The sequence below is a fragment of the Anoplophora glabripennis genome, unplaced genomic scaffold (genome assembly GCF_000390285.2).
Source record: "Anoplophora glabripennis isolate ALB-LARVAE unplaced genomic scaffold, Agla_2.0 scaffold398, whole genome shotgun sequence".
Taxonomy (NCBI): Eukaryota; Metazoa; Arthropoda; class Insecta; order Coleoptera; family Cerambycidae; genus Anoplophora; species Anoplophora glabripennis.
Genome location: NW_019416485.1, coordinates 406,169 through 424,816, shown reverse-complemented (window position 1 = coordinate 424,816; position 18,648 = coordinate 406,169). Strand labels below are relative to the sequence as shown.

Here is an 18,648-nt window from a genome sequence, read left to right as displayed (position 1 = left end):
GCAAACTTTACTGTTGACGTGAAATCCGAAAACCCGAAATTTTGCAAAATCGTTTAATTTTTTTCTGGTTTTATTTGAAAACGAATTTTAAATAAATTGCATATTTACATTGCCACTTTTTTTGCTCTATCCAATGGCGTCAACATTTTTTAATCCCATGTTTCGACGGGCCATCATCAGATTAATTTTTTTAAATATATCCCTGCTATTTTTATGACAAAATCTAGTCATTTTTAATTCTGTATTAGATGATACTATTGTAATCGCTTAAAAAGGTTTTTAGCTTGTTTTAGCTACAATTTAAAATTTTTCCCGAGTACGGCTCTGAACGCTTTCAAAATACCAGTATCTATGGAGGAGAGAGAGAGAGAGAGAGAGAGAGAGAGAGAGAGGGGAGAAAATAAAAATCAATGCAGCACGAAATATCCAACAATTTTTTTAATCCATAATTTAAAAAGTTGTACCTAATAAAAAAATAATACCAATTTATGAAATAATTTATTATTTCTAATTAGTATTATAGTATTAGTAAAAAATTGTTGGATATTGTGCGGTATTGACTTTTATACTGCTATGACTTCATCCAATAGATATTTTGAAAGCGTTCAGAGCCGTATTCAGGAAATATTTTAAACTATAGCTAAAACAAGCTAAAAACGTTTTAAGCGATTACAATAGTAATATCATTCAACTCAGGAAAATGTGCGAAACAAGTGGCATTGTAAATATGTAATTTATTTTAAAATTCGTTTTCAAATAAAGCCAGAAAAAATTAAACAATTTCGGGATTTATCTCCGGAACTACCCGGAATTTTAAAACTTTTTAAACAGCATATTGTTAGGTATTCTAATTTGAGCCACCCCGTATCTTATACCGTTTCCTAGATCCTAATGCTATCTCATCCTTATCTTGGACACACTGTATATCTATATCAAACTTAAAAAAAAATAAGTACACTAATCGATCCTACGGAAAAAAATATTGTTTATTTTATTTATTCACTATTCGACTTATGTTTATGGCAATACTGTATAAAAATAGTTTTGGGTCAAACAATGAGACAGTTTTTTATTTTTTTCCGTAGAATTGAATGGTGTAATCAGTTTTTGAATGTTTTTTTAATTTAAACAAATTATCAACAATTACTGAAAAATTCATTGTTGCAAGTAATTTTTTACTTTTTTGCATTTTTGAGCATGTATTTGAGCTGTGATTACAAATTTTTTTATTTCACCAAAAAGTATATGTCAAAACGAAAAAAATGTTACCGGTAGAATTCTGTACGATGATTTTTTTAAGTAGAATTTTTCTTTGAAAAGAAAGTGTTTCAGGACAAAAAAAATTAATATCTCAGAAACTTCTTAATTTTTTTTATCTAAGAAATTTGAGGTTATTTAAGATAGAGAAAGGTATACTTTCACCAAGTTTCGTCAAAATTAAATTATTTTTGCGGAAATGAGAAATAAAAAACGAAAAATCAGAAAAAACTTGTTTTTCGCCTTTTCTCGGAAATTTTGAGGTTATGTTAAAAAGTGACCTCTACAAAAGTTGTAGGTTTTTGCATGATCTACAACTTTTGTATTAGATACTTCTTTGTTTGACGTCGACTTTCGCCAGAAATCCCAATGATAAAAATTTTCATAACTTTTTAACCCTCCAAATCAAACCTCCGCCGCCCCTGCTCACGCATTCATTTTTTTTTTTTTTCGTTTATCATAAGCCCCTTAACCATTTCCACTTATAAAAGTCCAGATAACAATTTTCTTTTTTTTTCCTCTAAATGAGTTATTTTGATCGGTCTATATAGTCTCTTTTACTTCTAGGTTTTCAAAAAACGGATAATTCTCATAGTTTGGTGAAAAAGTGTGTGCAACAGAAAAAAAAATACAATTTCATAACTAACTAACCCGACAGACGTTGTCCTGTCCAAATTTCAATTTCAATTCAAATGAATCGTGAGTTATGGTCTTGAGTTCATACAAAAATGCTATAGAAAAAAGCACTTTCAATTTTCCAGAATTTTCTAATTTTCCGAGAAAATTTTCCAATTTTTCTTTCCCTAAAAAGCTGATTCGGACTATTACGAACATTAAAAAAAATTGGTCCAGCCATACTCAAATGATGCGTTTACGAACTAACAGCATTTAATTTTTATTTACACAGATATTTTTGCTAAAAAGCATTTTGAAATATCAATCTGCCACCAACAGTATGCTTCTGTTAATTGTTTTTATAGGATATTAACATTTAAATTAATAAATATTAGCTACACACGTAACAATATGTAATAATGTGTAGATAGAAAATCGTTTGGTTTGCACAGATATTTGTGCCGTGTAACTGCACAGTTAAATTGTTACGATTCTGTATTAAGCATAAGTAATTTAAAATACCGAAAGAAGAATTTTCGGGCTATTTTAATTATTATTCCTATGATATTAGTTAAAGTAAATATAAAGTAAGCCAAATAAAAAAGTACCTAGATCTTTTGTTAGACCCTAGAACTTATACATATAAAAAGAAAATGGAAAAAACAGTAGCGTACTTATTTTTTAAAATAAGCTGACATTTCTAGTTACTACTGGTGACCCATTGCACATTTAAAAATATTTATTGTCCTATTTTCGTTTTTACAAAAACCCTGTTATGTCATATAGCATTTCCAGTGACCAAAGTGTACTTATTATTATTTTTTCTTTTTTAAAATTAACAAAAAATTATTAGTTTATTTCAAATCGGACTGCGTTACCGTATTCTGAGTCTCCTCGGTTAGGTTTGTGGGAAGTTTCATGGAAAAATATTTGTTGACTTATGTGTTTTCATTTCAAACTATTTGTATTACTAATAAATGAGGTAATATGACATGAGTTGTAATTTTTTATTAATCACAATCATATTATTATTTATTAAAATTGTTTAATTTGGAACTAAATTTTAAAAAGAGCATACTCTGAGAAGAACAGAACTGATAAAAACTATTAATATTATTCAATTTTTAGTATAAACTCAATTGAGGGAATATAGAATCCAGTGACAAAATTAGATACCTCTTTTGCAATAGTTCTTCCATTTAAAACAGTAAAGTGTACATTAAATTCTAATTTTGGTCAAAAAAGGTTCTTATGAGGAATTACTCCCTTCAATATTTTACGATATTAAGAAACACCCTGTATTTATTTGTGGCATAAATCTTTAGGTACACCTACTAGTCTCTGATATACATTTAGCGGCACAAAATTAATTTTGAAGTATTTTTTGTCACTTGTGAAATTTTAATATCTGCTTTGAATTTCGATTAAAAAGAGATCGTTTTTGTGTTTTTATATTTTGTAAACCGATTCCAGTCAAAAAATTTGAAAAAACTGTTTATGTAGTACCTATTATGCTTCTTAATAGGTTGTTGTTAATTTAGTACATTCATACATTTATTTTTCTTATTTTTTTTTCTTTTTTTCGAACAACCTTTGTTTAAGAAACAAATGTCCTTTAAATTAACAAATGTAAATGTTATGTTAAAGATATATAGATTCAGAAAAATAACATCCTGTGTCTAATTATGTATTCTAGTAATATATTACGCTCACATAAAATAAAGATGCTTACCAAATAAATAGTCCCACGCAATACCAATTTCAGTGATATTTATAAAATATTTCATGGTATAGCTGTGAACTATAAAAAATGGCTGACCTAAACTGCTTATTGTCTTTATAAAATAAAATTTTACTAATTCAGTACTTTAAAGCCCTTTAAAATTATGACATTAATGTTTTCCGCAGATGCAAGTAGAGAATATTAATTTAAATAAATAATATCCCAAACCTTTTCTGTGTACTATTTCAAAACATTTTTTTCTGTAATTAACCCGAAAGGTCCATTAATGTGTAATAACGTTCTCGCACAAAAATTATTTTTTTTAATACGCAAGAGTACTTCACCACCGTCCAGAACCACCACATTCGTTTCACTCGAAGTGGTGGAAAAACACTCGACTAAACGCCCTGGGGTAAATCTGAATTTTAAATTTTGTTTCAGGAAAGTCATTACTCTGACGATCATCGAGGAGGACAGCTACGAAAAAGACGTTCTGTTGTATGTACAGCTGGGGGAGCCGCAGATGTCCGGTGGTAAGGAAATTGATGAATATCTGTGTCAATCTTTTCTCCTCATGTCACTTTTTTCCATATCTGTTCTTCTCTCTTCTGCTACCGCACTTCTCTTCGTCGCACTGCATGTTCAGTAAGTAAATCTGTGTATTGCTTTTTAAGTAGACCTTTTTACAACTTACAGCTAACAACTTTTTGCATTATAAAAGGTATATAAGAAATTAGAATTCTGATTTTGAATTGTACAATACGATGTGTTCCATTTTGAACCATTGTTCGTATTTTGGAATAAGTGTATTGGTTTAAAAGCAAAAAACAAAAATGTTCATAAAATATTTGATGAAGTCTACCCCACCGTATATAATTCTTATCTCTACCCGATTTCCATGGCCTTTATGTTCAAAAATTGTACGTATCCCTTTGTTTGCTTTAGTGACTACAACTTTTAATATGTATTATAAAGAGAGCACCTAATTCATCATATTGATGTGTTACAGGTTAAAGTTTTTAACAGAAGACCGTTTTCTATACAGAAGGATAGAAAAATAGTTAGTTACAAATGTCGTAAAATCTTAGCGATAATAGCGATATTGGCTATGTGAATCTGACCCTTACCTTTATTTTTTTTTTCAATTCCCATAGATTATGGTATGTAGTTATTTGTAATAACATTTTTTTTATTTATAGTAGCTCTAATAAAAAAGTAATGGGAGCTTTAAAAAATACATAAAATTTGAAGGCATTCTAATCTACCAGTTGATTTCAATGGAAAAACGTTTGTTATATAAATATAAACGTATTGTAGTGAACGAATGTTTGTTTATAGTGGCAAGAAAAAGGAGTTAGAGTTTTGTTTGTAGTTCTTCGAAAATTCACTATATCCAAACCGTATATACAAAATACATTTGTATCCCTTGTAGTTATTTCTTTTGTAACTCTTCGAAATTTAATATACAGGGTGTGGCGTGTATATTCTATAAAAATTAAACTACAGCTTCCTGATGATATTTGTAATAGAAAAGTCATACGAAAAAGTTTTAGCTTCGCGTTTTTTTTTGTAAATTAGTTTATTTATTCAGCGAAAATGAAGGCCGACCCTGTGTTATTTATTAAAAACTTTGGAAATGTTTTTATGCGACCCGAGATGCAACCTTATAATAATTGAAGTCGGTATAATCTAATACTAGGTAGTAATACTAATAGAAGGTTAGGTTACATTGTCAAAAAATTTGTGCAGTCAACTGATTTTGTATTTCTATTGAATTAATTATTCACTAAATTATTAAATATTAAGCATCGTCCATCGACCCATCAGTGTTAAAAAGTGAAAGATTCCAGACAAAAGTTTTTAATTTGTAATTCCACGATAGTGACAGTGTAATTTTTATAAAGAAGTAAAACATAAGAATAGCGTGCCGATTACATAAAAAAACGAGATTCTTATTTCTTACATTGCTTAATTTTTTAGTTTGTGCACAAATTAGTTTTACGTTGAAGACAATGTATTGACTATTTCCGAACGTGTCGATATCGTGCAGCCGGAGAAAATGCGCTCGCGTCGACAAGGTTGTACAGGAAACGATGGCCACAATGTCACCCCCCATATACCAATATATACATATACCAATCACTGCATATCTTTTACATTAATGACCTTGTTCCCAAAAAGAGGGGATAAAAAGTGTACATGTTGCATTTTGTCAATTTTGCGCAAGCTCGAAAATTTAGCGGATTATTTCAAATGAAATTTAATAACTTACTGATGTACTATTAACAGAGCAAAATTACCAATTATTATTTTGTATATCTAATTATACAACTTGTTAATTGTAATTTATGAGAATGTACATGGGTACAATAAAACGGAATCCAGAAGAGAGTAAAAGTGTGTTATTTATATATAATAACAAACATTTTTTGAAATTTAAAATCGATACATCTTCACAAAAATTCATATAAAAATACACATTATGTACAAATACATAAAAATGATAACGAGTTATCTACCTACATATAAATAACAAATAAATAATACTACATATTGTAACAAATTGGAAATACACAAAAAATTATCACAATGGAAATATTACCTGACCGAACTTTAGATCAAAAATAAAATTAATAAAAATATAGTAGACAATAAAATAGCATAAAATTGTTAATACAAAGACTCTGAATATAAAATAAGTATCAAATAAGAATATCATATAGTATAAAGGAGATAATTTTAAATTTAACNATTATTTTTCAAATAAAATAGCTGATCCCGTTTGTGATCCAAACACAAGTAGGTATCCACATTGTATCGTTTCTTTATTTGAACATAATTACGTAAAAACCATGTTTGACCTTTCACTGTATGTAGAAGATGTGGTATCATATATAGCGGGCTTTGTAACTTCACAGGTTATAAAAGTAATTTCTTGCGACATTTACAAAAAATATATAAAGGGAAACTACTCGTTTCCTTTTAGTATATAACAGATACATCTCTTGCGGGGCAGGTGGTGCGGGAGGGAAGCCTATGCTTATACATGGTAGTTTCGTTGTAGTACCAACCTTACATAAATTAATTTGAGTGAACTAAATATAATACATACGAATGAAATTTATACAACACATATTAGCTTGCATACATTTTTCGTATTTAATGCACGGCAATTAACTTTTTATTTGAATAAAAGTGTCTATTTATTCATTAAGAGCTTGTAAAATTATGGATGAAATCTGGCAACATTGTTATGGCGTGGTGGTAAAAGTTGGGTCAACTGTCATTACTGTCAACTTTGCGCTTATTCCGTAAACATGAATGAACATCCAAAGTACAAAGGAAAAGTAATGACTGAAAAGCAATATAAAATGCGTATGAAACAGAATGTGGATTAATGAGAAAAATGTAAAATGTGCAAACTGAGAATCCATATGATAACTATCAAGAAGTTCAGTGTATGACAGTGAGACGTCGCCTTGTCAAATTGATGATTATGACAGAACATCTATACTGTTCGTTTTGCAAAGAGATCCTTTCAATTTTTCTTTCAAATTGCTATTATATTGCATAAGAGTTCACCATGAAACACGAAGTCTCATGCATTAGCAAAATGTGGAATTTCTAGCTACTGATTGGACACGTAAAAATTTGCTTTAGCCAATTTCATCAATACATTACCCTTAATTAATAAAAATCCTCAATCAATAAAACCTTAAGTATCCAGAGGGTGTAAAGATAAACATTTTTATTTATAAACAAATTTTGTCTTCTTTTTTATTTTTTGCTAGATTCATCGCTTCATGCCAGTGTGTTCCTCTTTTCTTTAAGTCTTCTGCCACTACTTGGTCCTTGGTCCCATGTTTTTTATGGGTCTGCCTCGTTTCCTTTCCTTTTTTTTTGTTTGACAAATCATTTTCAGCTGTCTTTTCTATACAAATTCATAACCTATCTTCGGAAATGACAATGACGTTAACCGGCAAACCGACCTATGGGAAAATGATTATAGCGCGTGCGTATAATACACAAAGTGCAACACCCCCCTTTCAAAATGCTTTGTATATGTATAGAAGTATGTGGTGCAAATACAAACGTACAGTGCGTTCACCGGCTGCGAGATACGGAAAGTGTTATTCTCGAGGAGATGGACGTGGTCAGCAAGTGAACCTTAATGTTGAAGATGCAGTGTTGGAAAATTTTGACGAAGATCCCACAATTCGTACTCGACGACTCGCACAGCAAGTGGGAACCTCATCTTGTACCGTACATAGCATCTTAAGGCGCCAGCTGTTGCACCCCTATCATCTGCAACCAGTTCAACAGATTTTACCCCCGGATTGTGATCAATGAATGCGTTTTTGCAGATGGTTTTTACGGCAATGTGCCAATCAAGTAGACTTTCCTGCTTATGTTTGTGTAACAGATGAGGCGACATTTACCCGTGATGGACTGAATTTCCATAATATGCACATATGGGCCGATGAAAATCCTAACGCGATTAGGGAAACTCATTTTCAACATCGGTTCTGTGCCGTGGCCACCTCGGTCACCCGATCTAACTTCAATGGACTTTTATCTTTGGAGTAACTTGAAGTTATTGGTTTATAATACTCCAATTGCTACGGTGGAAAAATTGCGAAACCGTATACTTGAAGCTGCTGACACAATTAGGGGAATACCTGGAATTTGGGAAAACATTCACCAAAATTGGGTGCGTCGGTGCCATCCGCGCTAATGGGGATCAATTTTAACATTTTTTATAGAAATGGTAAGTTTTATTTCATTTTGTTCCATATTTTAATGGAGTTTGTTTAGTGCACGCAATTGGCAATTACAGATGCTTACGGATGTGATTTTGTTTGCGAACTCTTGCAATAACAACAATGCATTTAAGATGGTAATTACTATTAATTATTATAATAAGAAAATATCAGTTTTTTTTTAAATACCTATTTTTCTTAGTTTGTACTTTTGCATTGAAAAATTCCCCAAAAATTGAGAAGTATCTTTCTATCTTTCAACGACGATTTGTTTACGCGGTTGGTCTACTACACTTAACTCATCGTACAGCACACGGACAGGGCCATTCCAGAGAAAATATTTTGATCCATAATAATTGAATTTTAATTTACGAAAAAAAAAATGCGAAAATAGAACTTTTTCGTGTAAGACTTTTCTATTACAAATATCGTTAGGAAGCTGTAGTTTAATTTTTATAGATTATACACGCCACAAACAGTTTTCAGATATAAGTTTATTGACATTGACGTTTCTGTCAAATCTCTGTTGCATCAGTGTCGCCATTGCGTAGTAGTAACGACAGATTCCTGTACACTAATTCATATGTTTTGAGAAACTGTGTCCCAGCTGTCATGATCTATCCTGACCAGCGATTAAATGCATTAGCTGCAAAAATAAACAATTGATTTAAGCACTGTTTTAGGAGCGGTTCCTTTAGGTCAGCAAGAACCGAAATGAACATCATGGCGTATAGGTGTTTTGATAGCGGACCCATGTCCACAGTTCCTAGCCCGAGAGCAACAGGGAAATTCCTAGCTAATACTAAGGAAGTTCAATGTAATTTTGTAACTGGCGGTAACCAGGTATATAGACCACGGCATAACAACCCAGAAAACCATCGTACAGACGCTGTGACGTTGCAAGAGATTACGCGGTAAATTTATAAATTTAAATATATTTACGATACCTATCATTTCAGTTTTTTTGCCTTAAAAAGAGATTTGTTTTTGGAAATATTCTTGGAATTAAATTGAACACGGTACCTAGTAGTGTTATACAACTCTATAGAAACCGTTCATTTCAAGGTTTGATAAACACTATCAAAACAAATTAGCACAAGTCCCGCTTTTTGTAATAGTAGATGGATATGACATACCCCTGCTTTCTAATATTAATCAAAAACTGTTTTTCACCTTGAATATCGTGTTTGATAAATGTAAACCGAAGGAGGTTGGTGGTCACGTAGGTAGTAAACGAAATATTTTGTTACGTGGTCAATTTTTATAATTAATATTTTATAGGTACATTTAATTAATTAATTAAAAGGACCCTTTCTTGAAATCCTTATAAATATGTGAATTTAATCGTATTTNTCAACTTTAACTGCATCAGAAATAGGAATGGATTCACCCAATCGTAATAAAATTATAAACGTGAAGTAAGTTATAAAAATATAATTAACAAATTATATATCCTTTGTATAGTATCTACAACTAATACCCTATAATTTTGCTATCTGCTTACCTATCTAACATTTTTTTTATTCAGTACATTTTAAAAAATACCAAGAAAATTCTACCTGTTACCTATTTATATATTACCATTTTATTTTATATAAACACTACCGTAAGAGTTTATATAAAATACATCTGGAATAGATAATTCGTCATTTTTAGAAAAAGGCCTTATCCACGATATTTTGGAGAATGTCATACTTCTTACATGGATAGTCTAAAAAGAGCAAGAAAAAATTGGAGTATTTGTAAGAAAAAAATAAAAATGCAAACAATAAAGTCGAAGTCTGTAGCTGGCAAAGAGTCGTCTAAAAGCCAGAATTTGTAGCCTTAATTCTCTTCTGAAATTTTTGAAAAAGAAATATGACTTATTAGAAACTGCTCAATGTATCTTTCACGTAAGTTGAAAAATACTTATTCTTTCTGTGTCTGTAAACAATATGTAATTTTAGGAATCAGCACCTGGAATATTAGGTGAAATCTGTCAAAGATAAAAAAATGACAATCTTGTAAAAAGTATTCACCTGAGCTTAGGTCGTTTGCCTTAATGTTAAGCTTTTATTCAACAGATGCTTATAATTATGCAAGAATAAGTTTTAACATGGCTTTGCCACATACAAAAACAATTTCTAAGTGGTACAGATTTATAGATGGAACACCTGGATTTACAAATGAAGCATTGGCTGCTATTAAATTGAAAGTAAGAGAAACAAACAGTGAAATTTTGGGCAATTTGGTATTTGAGGAAACTTCTATAATGCAAAGTGTTGAGTGGAATGGGAAACGATTCACTGGATATGTTGATGTCTGCATTGAAGTATATGGGGATAATATTCCAGAAGCTATGGAAGTCCTTGTTTTTATGGTTGTAGCTATAAATAGTCATTGGAAAATACTTGTTGGGTACTTCTTAACAAACGGTTTAAGTGGTGGAGAAAAAGCTAATTTGTTAAAAAAATGTTTAGAATTTTTAAGTGAATTAGGTATCAAAATAGTTTCTGTTACTTTTGATGGTGCTCCATCAAATATCAAATTACGGCCATAAATGTTAATGTTAATATTAANCAACTAATACCCTATAATTTTGCTATCTGCTTACCTATCTAACATTTTTTTTATTCAGTACATTTTAAAAAATACCAAGAAAATTCTACCTTACCTATTTATATATTACCATTTTATTTTATATAAACACTACCGTAAGTGTTTATATAAAATACATCTGGAATAGATAATTCATCATTTTTAGGAAAAGGCCTTATCCACGATATTTTGGAGAATGTCATACTTCTGACATGGATAGTCCAAAAAGAGCAAGAAAAAATTCGAGTATTTGTAAGAAAAAGATGCAAACAATAAAGTCGAAGTCTGCAGCTGGCAAAGAGTCGTCTAAAAGCCAGAATTTGTAGCCTTAATTCTCTTCTGAAATTTTTGAAAAATAAATATGACTTAACAGAAACTGCTCAATGCATCATTCATGTAAGTTGAAAAATACGTATCCTTTCTGTGTCTGTAAACAATATGTAATTTTAGGAATCAGCACCTGGAATATTAGGTGAAATCTGTCAAAAATAAAAAGAATTACAATCTCGTAAAAAGTATTCACCTGAGCTTAGGTCGTTTGCCTTAACGTTAAGCTTTTATTCAACAGATGCTTATAATTATGCAAGATGAAGTTTTAACATGGCATGTTTGTAGCATTTTAGGTTATTTGTTGACTTATTAGTGTTTCAAATTGGTTTTCTAATAAAAACTAGAAAAATAAACCAAATATTTGTCTTTTTATTATTTCTATAAGTCACTAGTGGGTTTTATGTCATAACTTACTAGTGACTTATGACTTATAACTCACTAGTGACTTATAGGCCACATTATTCCTTTAAAACCAAAGAAATTATAGTATCATTATATACAAGTGTTGGATAAAAGCATTTAATTAATCAGTCAAAACAATTTGAGTATAGTAAAAACAGTTTATTAATTTTACTTCAATGTTTACCATCTCATTATATCACCAATATGTAAAAATTATTTATAAAATGAGTTATCCTTTCAAATGTGTATTGGTATTTTGTAAATTTTAATATTTTGCCTTCTTTGATAGTACGCCACTGCCGTTGTGTCTCATTCTTTACATTTGACACTATCTATCTTTATTTATTAGGTAGTTCTCTGTTTAGATGTTTGCTACAGTTAAAACACATGTATAAGAATACACAAAGCTCCTTCTAGTGGTTAGAATTCGTTGGACGGGACCGTTCCAGAGAAAATATTTTGATCCATAATTGAACTTTAATTTACTAAAAAAAAAACGCAAAAATAGAACTTTTTCGTATAAGACTTTTCTATTACAAATATCGTTAGGGAGCTGTAGTTTAATTTGTATAGATTATACAGGCCACACTCTGTATAGTCACTATAATCCGAGATAGGTATTTAGAATCATTTGTAGTAGCGTTCATTTCATTTGTAGTTCTTCGAAATGTAGAGTAGAATTACTATTTTCCAAGCTCTGGCTCTCAATAGATTTGTAGTAGCAGTTATTTCATTTGCACAAACAACTACATACAAATAATTTTACTCTACGTTAGATCTCTAAGAACTACAAATGAAATGAGCAATACTACAGGCGACTGCAAATGATTCTAGGCACATATATTGGATTATATTGAAATTGTATGTACACAATTTCAAAGGACTATAAGCGAAATGAAGATATTGAACACACGAAATAAACGCGCTACTAAAGACAATTTTAGACACATATCTTGTATTATTTTGATTATAAGTCCAGTTTCAAGAACCTACAAATGAAATAAACGCTACTACAAATGATTTTAAACACCTATCTTGGATTATATTAACTATCTAATTCAAGGAACTACGAACGAAACAAACGCTGCTAAGAGAGTAATGACTACTTAAAAAACTATAAATGGAATAAACGCTACTACTAACGATTTTAGAAACTTGTCTTGGACTATACGTCAAATTTCAAGAAACTGCAAAAGAAATAAACGCTACTTCAAACGGTTTTAGACATTTTTCCATTTGGAATAGTCCAAACTTTTTTCTTGCCGCTACAAACGAGAATACACTCACTACAATTACAAACGAGTTTTCATTTCCATTTGACTGCCGTCAAATTCGATGAATGAGCTTTACAAATGTCCGATAACTTTTTCTGGGGCAACAAAAAAAATATTACTACAAATAACTATGTACGTATAAGAAATATAAAACAACAAACTTGTTTATCATAATTATTGCTTAATATAAATACAGTTATAAACGACTTTAACCTACAACGGGTCATCACAATGAATTATTGGTTTTCCTATTGTAATTTAAAGATTGTATTTGCAAAGAAGAATATCCCGTATAATCATGATAATATTTTGGTATATACAATTCAATTAAGCTAACTTTTTTTAAGAATATTTAATATGATTTTCCAATTGTTAATAAAGATATTTCACGAAACTGAGATAGAAACAGAAATAGCATACGGTGGGGTAAATCTAATTGCATGCTGCAAAAAAAAATCTTGAAAATCGACCCCCCTTTTCCAACATACAAGAGTGATACCGCTCAATGTGTACCTATATTTGACATAAAATGATATGTATAAAATAGTTTAAGGCCCGGTACTTTGATTTTCGGTTAAGGCTTGATCAACTAATCAGGCGTTTAGACTGTGATTATACTTTATAAAATAAATAATTATATGTACAGTTTATTCGCCTAATCAGTTAATCAAGCTTTAACCGAGACTCAAAGTACCGGGCCTAATACAGACAAATAAAAAAATTTTGGGAAAAAATAATACATAACAGTAAAATACACCGAAAACAATATAATGGAAAGAAGAATGCGTGAACAAGATGCAAGAAATTTAGAGAAGTTAATTGCCAGTATCAGTTCTTGTTAAACGTTTGGATGAGTATTATTGGCCTTCTTTTCCCATTAAGATTAAATGCCTTTATTGAAAATCAGTCAGAAATAGTATAATGGAATCATGTGATACTATTCGCAACATTGCTAGTTTCCTTGAACCAGTAGGTCAGTTGATAAAGAGGCATGTGTTAATGTTAATGAAGGGTGCTTTCAACATTTAATGTGATTAAATTTGGTCGCAGCCACTTACAGAATTACATTGTACTTCCTCAGCCTTACCTAGAAATCCCAATGTGCCCTTCGGGCTAAGATCTGTGGGGGCAAACCCGCTATCGGAATCTCTAGGTTTGTTCTGATATATTCATTTCGGTTCCTGTTAGTTCTAAAGTTCTAAAGCTATGAACGAGATCGCCCCGCCCTTTAGATAATGGTGACACTGTAAGAGATAGAGAGTCCGTCACCATAGAATCTGGCCCGACAACAGCAAGAGCAAGTCAAAGATTTCTAGTTAAGACTAAGAAAGTGCAATGCAGTTCTGTAAGAGACGGCGACCATGTAAATAGACCACGGTATAACAACCCGAAAAACGATGGTATTTTAAAATGTCATCACGAGCAATGAACACGTTAAAACTTAACCAAAGGCCCTTAAAACAACTGTCAAGATAAACGTTACTCTTTAGGTTTCGTAGCCTTTTTCTTTATCAAGTATAAGAAATTCAGTTTCACTTATTCCTTTTGTAATTTGTTCGAGAGTGATTGTTCTTAGAAATATTATGAGTCAAAATTCCCGTGTATTTTTATGAATCTTTGAGTCTTTCCTCAAAACTTAGAAACATCTCCTTTCTCACAATCATTAAATACACTATTACATACCCTTACCTACGTCTGTGGTGATGTACAGGGTGTCCCTGAAAAGGATGGACAACGCTTGACCACAGGTTCCTTGGATGAAAATAAGACTATTTAGCCTAACTTACCTATATACAAAAATGCACGCCTATTGAGATATAGCCTTCTAAATATAGAACAGATAACCTAGTTTTTTCAAATAATTTGAAAACTTCAAATTTGGTATACAAATTTTTTTATATAAGGGCAATGTAAATATAGAATAAGCACTATTTTAGAAGATGTCTTGCCTCTTACAAAATTTTGATATCGTTTATGGATTTCGAGTAAAATTGGCATTTTTTACACATTAAATAATATAAAATTAGTTTAAGATGAATAGAATAGTCTAGTACGAGGTGCCATATAACAAAGAAACAAATTCATAACAATAATTAAAAGGTTCAGTGTCAAGCTAGCTGTGATTTTTACTGCAATTTATACTTTTGTGAACAAACTGATATGTTATTAGTTTTGGGTTATTGTGAAGGAAATTGTTGTGCTACTGTTCGAACATATGTTGAGTTTTCCTAATCGAAGAATTCCAAATTACAACTTTTAACTGTAACATTAAATCGTGGATAATGTACGGCCGGAACTATTCAGCTCGAGGAACAAATTTTGGAAAGCGTCGAAGAAATTCCTCAAGTAAATAAAAGGCGTTTAGCGGCAGAGGTTGTCTTTCAAAAAGTTCCGTTAATAGAGTATTAAAAGACAAGTTATTACAGGTTACTGTCCTAACAGGTGGATAGGTGTAGGAAATAATGCCCCTTTAAAATGGCCACCTCGATCCCCGGACCTAAACCCATGTAATTATTTACATAAACGAATAATGGGAAAGAATACAACATGAAATTAGTGTTATGAGAGGTAATACACAATTATTGGATAAAATTCATTATCATTTCCGAAGAAGTAATGCTTGCGTTTAAGAACAAGAAAGTAACTTTGAGCATTTACTGTAATATTATTTTAATGTGATTACAAATATCAATTTAGGTTTATTTAAAATGTCAATGTTGACTTTCTTACATTATTAGTTGATACTGTTTATTTAAAATATTAGTGTTGATTTTTATTTTATTTATTGATAATACTAATACTAAAAATGTGTAGTTATTTTTTTAATGTGACGTTTTTTCATTATTATTCCCTGTTTTGAGGCTGCAGTTATAAATTATTTTTTACAAATCGGAATTTTTGCCTATATTTAATGTATAAAAATTGCCAGTTTTACTCGAAATCCATAAACGATATCAAAATTTTGTAAGAGCAAAAAAATCTTCTAAATTAATGCTTATTTTTTAAAATATAAATATAAATTCTGTCGTCATTGGCGCACACACAAAAAAGTTACGGGATAGCCAGTGGCGCACAAGCACTAGAAAGAGAACATCCTGTATATGTATTCTCACCAAATTCTATATTTACCTTGCCCTTACATAAAAAAATAAGTAGATCAAATTTGAAGTTTCTAAGAAAAATAGTTTTCAAATTATTTGAAAAAAACTAGGTTATCTATTATATATTTACATGGCTATATCTCAGTAGGCGTGCACTTTTGTATATATGTAAGTTCGGCTAAATAGTCTTATTTTCATTCAAGGAACCTGTGGCCAAGCTTTTCAGGGACACCCTGTACATATGTATAAAAATATTTTATAGTTCGGAAATTAAGCTTTCTAGGAACTGATAACATTGCATTGCATATTTTTTTGATCACTCTATACATGACTCTAGAAAATTTAAATTAACGGAACAGAACTGCAGAACTGCGAACATGTAGAATGAATAATGATGGGAAGAAATATTGTGTGAACCGACGGGACGTTTACATCTGTCAGAAATCCACGGAAACTTTTGACGCTGTTGATGTGTTGCAAAAGTTATCAGAGAATAGTTGGACAACAAAAAATGAAAACTATTTCGACAGGGAGAATGGTTTTTGTTTACTAAATAGTTTTGCAATGCCTTTCGCCATGCCTTGGGATGATTGGACAGCTTGTCGTTATGGGATCAATTGACATCTGAACAACAAATTTTGGAATGTTTAAAAGGAAAATTGAGTTCTCTGAAATTCTATGCATTACCACCAAAATTTGATGAATGAGCATTGGCTAAAAGTTTTTACTCAGTGAGTTTAAAGAAGGCCAAAATTTTTAATTTGTATTTGAGGAATAATCAATTTAATACAATAATTTACCTATAGTGTTTTATTCAAAACGTGAATATTTTTGTAACCTTTCTAGTTTTCTAAATTTAATATATTTCAAGCTATGGTACTTTTCTAAAATACAGTGTTACCCAAGATATCAAATTAGACTGAAAAAATTATTTTTATCGGAAAAATTTTATTATATATTAAATATATTCATAATTTGGTAGATTTTAAAAAAAATTTTTATTAAAGTCCAAATCAATACGAATATTTATTTTACTTGTAAATAAAATTAGACCTTTAAATATGATAGTAAGAAATGTTACAACATACCTACCTACTTCTGTAAATATAAACTCAGTGGTTAAACTTACTAAATAAATACCGCCCTATGTCGATTTAATTATGTACTTTACTTCAGCTAATTAACTTTTTCAATACCCATTTCTTCTTCTTGTTTAAAAATTACTAAAAACTACTAACATCTTTTTAATTGTTTCAGGACTAATCAAACAAAAAAAATCTAATAGATAGGTGGGCGTAGGCTAATGTATTGTTGTAATTGCCTTGTGTTGATTTGGGTAATGTAATTAAATAATTACTTTTGTGGTGAAATTTAATATTGTGCTTCCTTTTTTAGACATTATTTTTAAAGTATTAATTAACTAATTAATCTTATTGATCTATAAGCTCATTTGTTTATTAGAATATTTAAAACTTAGCTTTTTATTAAATTTTTTTGTAATTTAAATTTATTAAATGTGCTTATTTTCGTCTGTATTAAGATCAGCCATAGACAACTGCTTTTAATTTAGTTCCTGGACTAAATCAACTCATTTCTACAAGTTTTATTTGTAAAGTTAGGATTGAGAATTTTCCTTTATTTTCCATCGACGTTTCAACTTTCATTAAAATTTGTATTTTTAATCTAATAGTAAATAATGTAACGTGTAGGTAGAAATAAAACAAACCGATTCCATGTTAGGAATATTGTTAAAATATCAATAATTGGAGAAGAAAATATATTAATGTTATTAGCTATTCAAGTATTATTCAAGACTATATACATAGAAATATTGTTACATTGATAAATAATAACCAGAAATATACATATTTCTTATATCAATAGCAAAGCATTTTGTAATAATTCATATTAAATGTGGCGTTTATATGTGCATTATTTTGTCCAGTATTTTAGAAAATCTAAGCAAGCTGGAGACAATATCTCTTCAGTGTACATGTTATATAAGTCTTCTTCAGGGTATAAGACAACTGACAATACATTCAGAATAAGGAAAAGAAACATATTTTTACCTCGTAAGCTTATATTACGATATTATAAACATAATCACACCCCGCGTAACGCTTTTAGGAAACTATTAAAACGTGTATTAATCACAACGATTGAGTATCTTTACAAATTTGCTGGACAAAATAGGAAAGGTATATTTTCTGATGTTTACATGTTCTCCGTGATCTTTCAATACGATTAATTAAAAAAAGTTGCTGTAGTTTAGCCTTATACTTCGTTACTTCCTGGGTGGAACTACTTGTTCTATCATTGTCTTACTAAAAGTGCAATTTCTTGTCAATAAAAAACACATTCTATATTTTCAAGTACAGTAACCTCATTATAAGTATATCATCGTCATTTTATTTATTTATCCTGACTTGTCAAGTAATCCATTACAAAATATTTTTTTAAATATTTTATGGTGTATATATGTATAATATAAATTCACAGGAAAATAGTATAACAGTAAAGTATGGTACAAATGAATCGGTGACCTTCGACAAAAATCCTGAAAGAGATCAATTTTTATTTTTAAAAGTGTGTTCTGCGTATATCAACAT

At 30.2% G+C, this 18,648-nt stretch overlaps 1 protein-coding gene across 2 annotated transcripts in view; it reads left to right on the top strand.

The window, feature by feature from the left end:
- The first annotated feature begins 4,049 nt into the window (after window positions 1-4,049).
- The window catches only part of LOC108909208 (sodium/calcium exchanger 1-like), a 135,854-nt gene continuing 121,255 nt past the window's right edge, over window positions 4,050-18,648 (top strand). Inside the window, exon 1 of one of the 2 annotated variants that reach the window (XM_018713465.1) lies at window positions 4,050-4,128. In XM_018713465.1, coding sequence (XP_018568981.1) covers window positions 4,119-4,128 — 10 coding nt within the window. In that variant the 5' untranslated portion in view covers window positions 4,050-4,118. Of the gene's footprint in view, window positions 4,129-4,177; window positions 4,241-18,648 lie in introns of those variants that run through there. The other variant, XM_018713466.2, reaches the window with a different exon arrangement.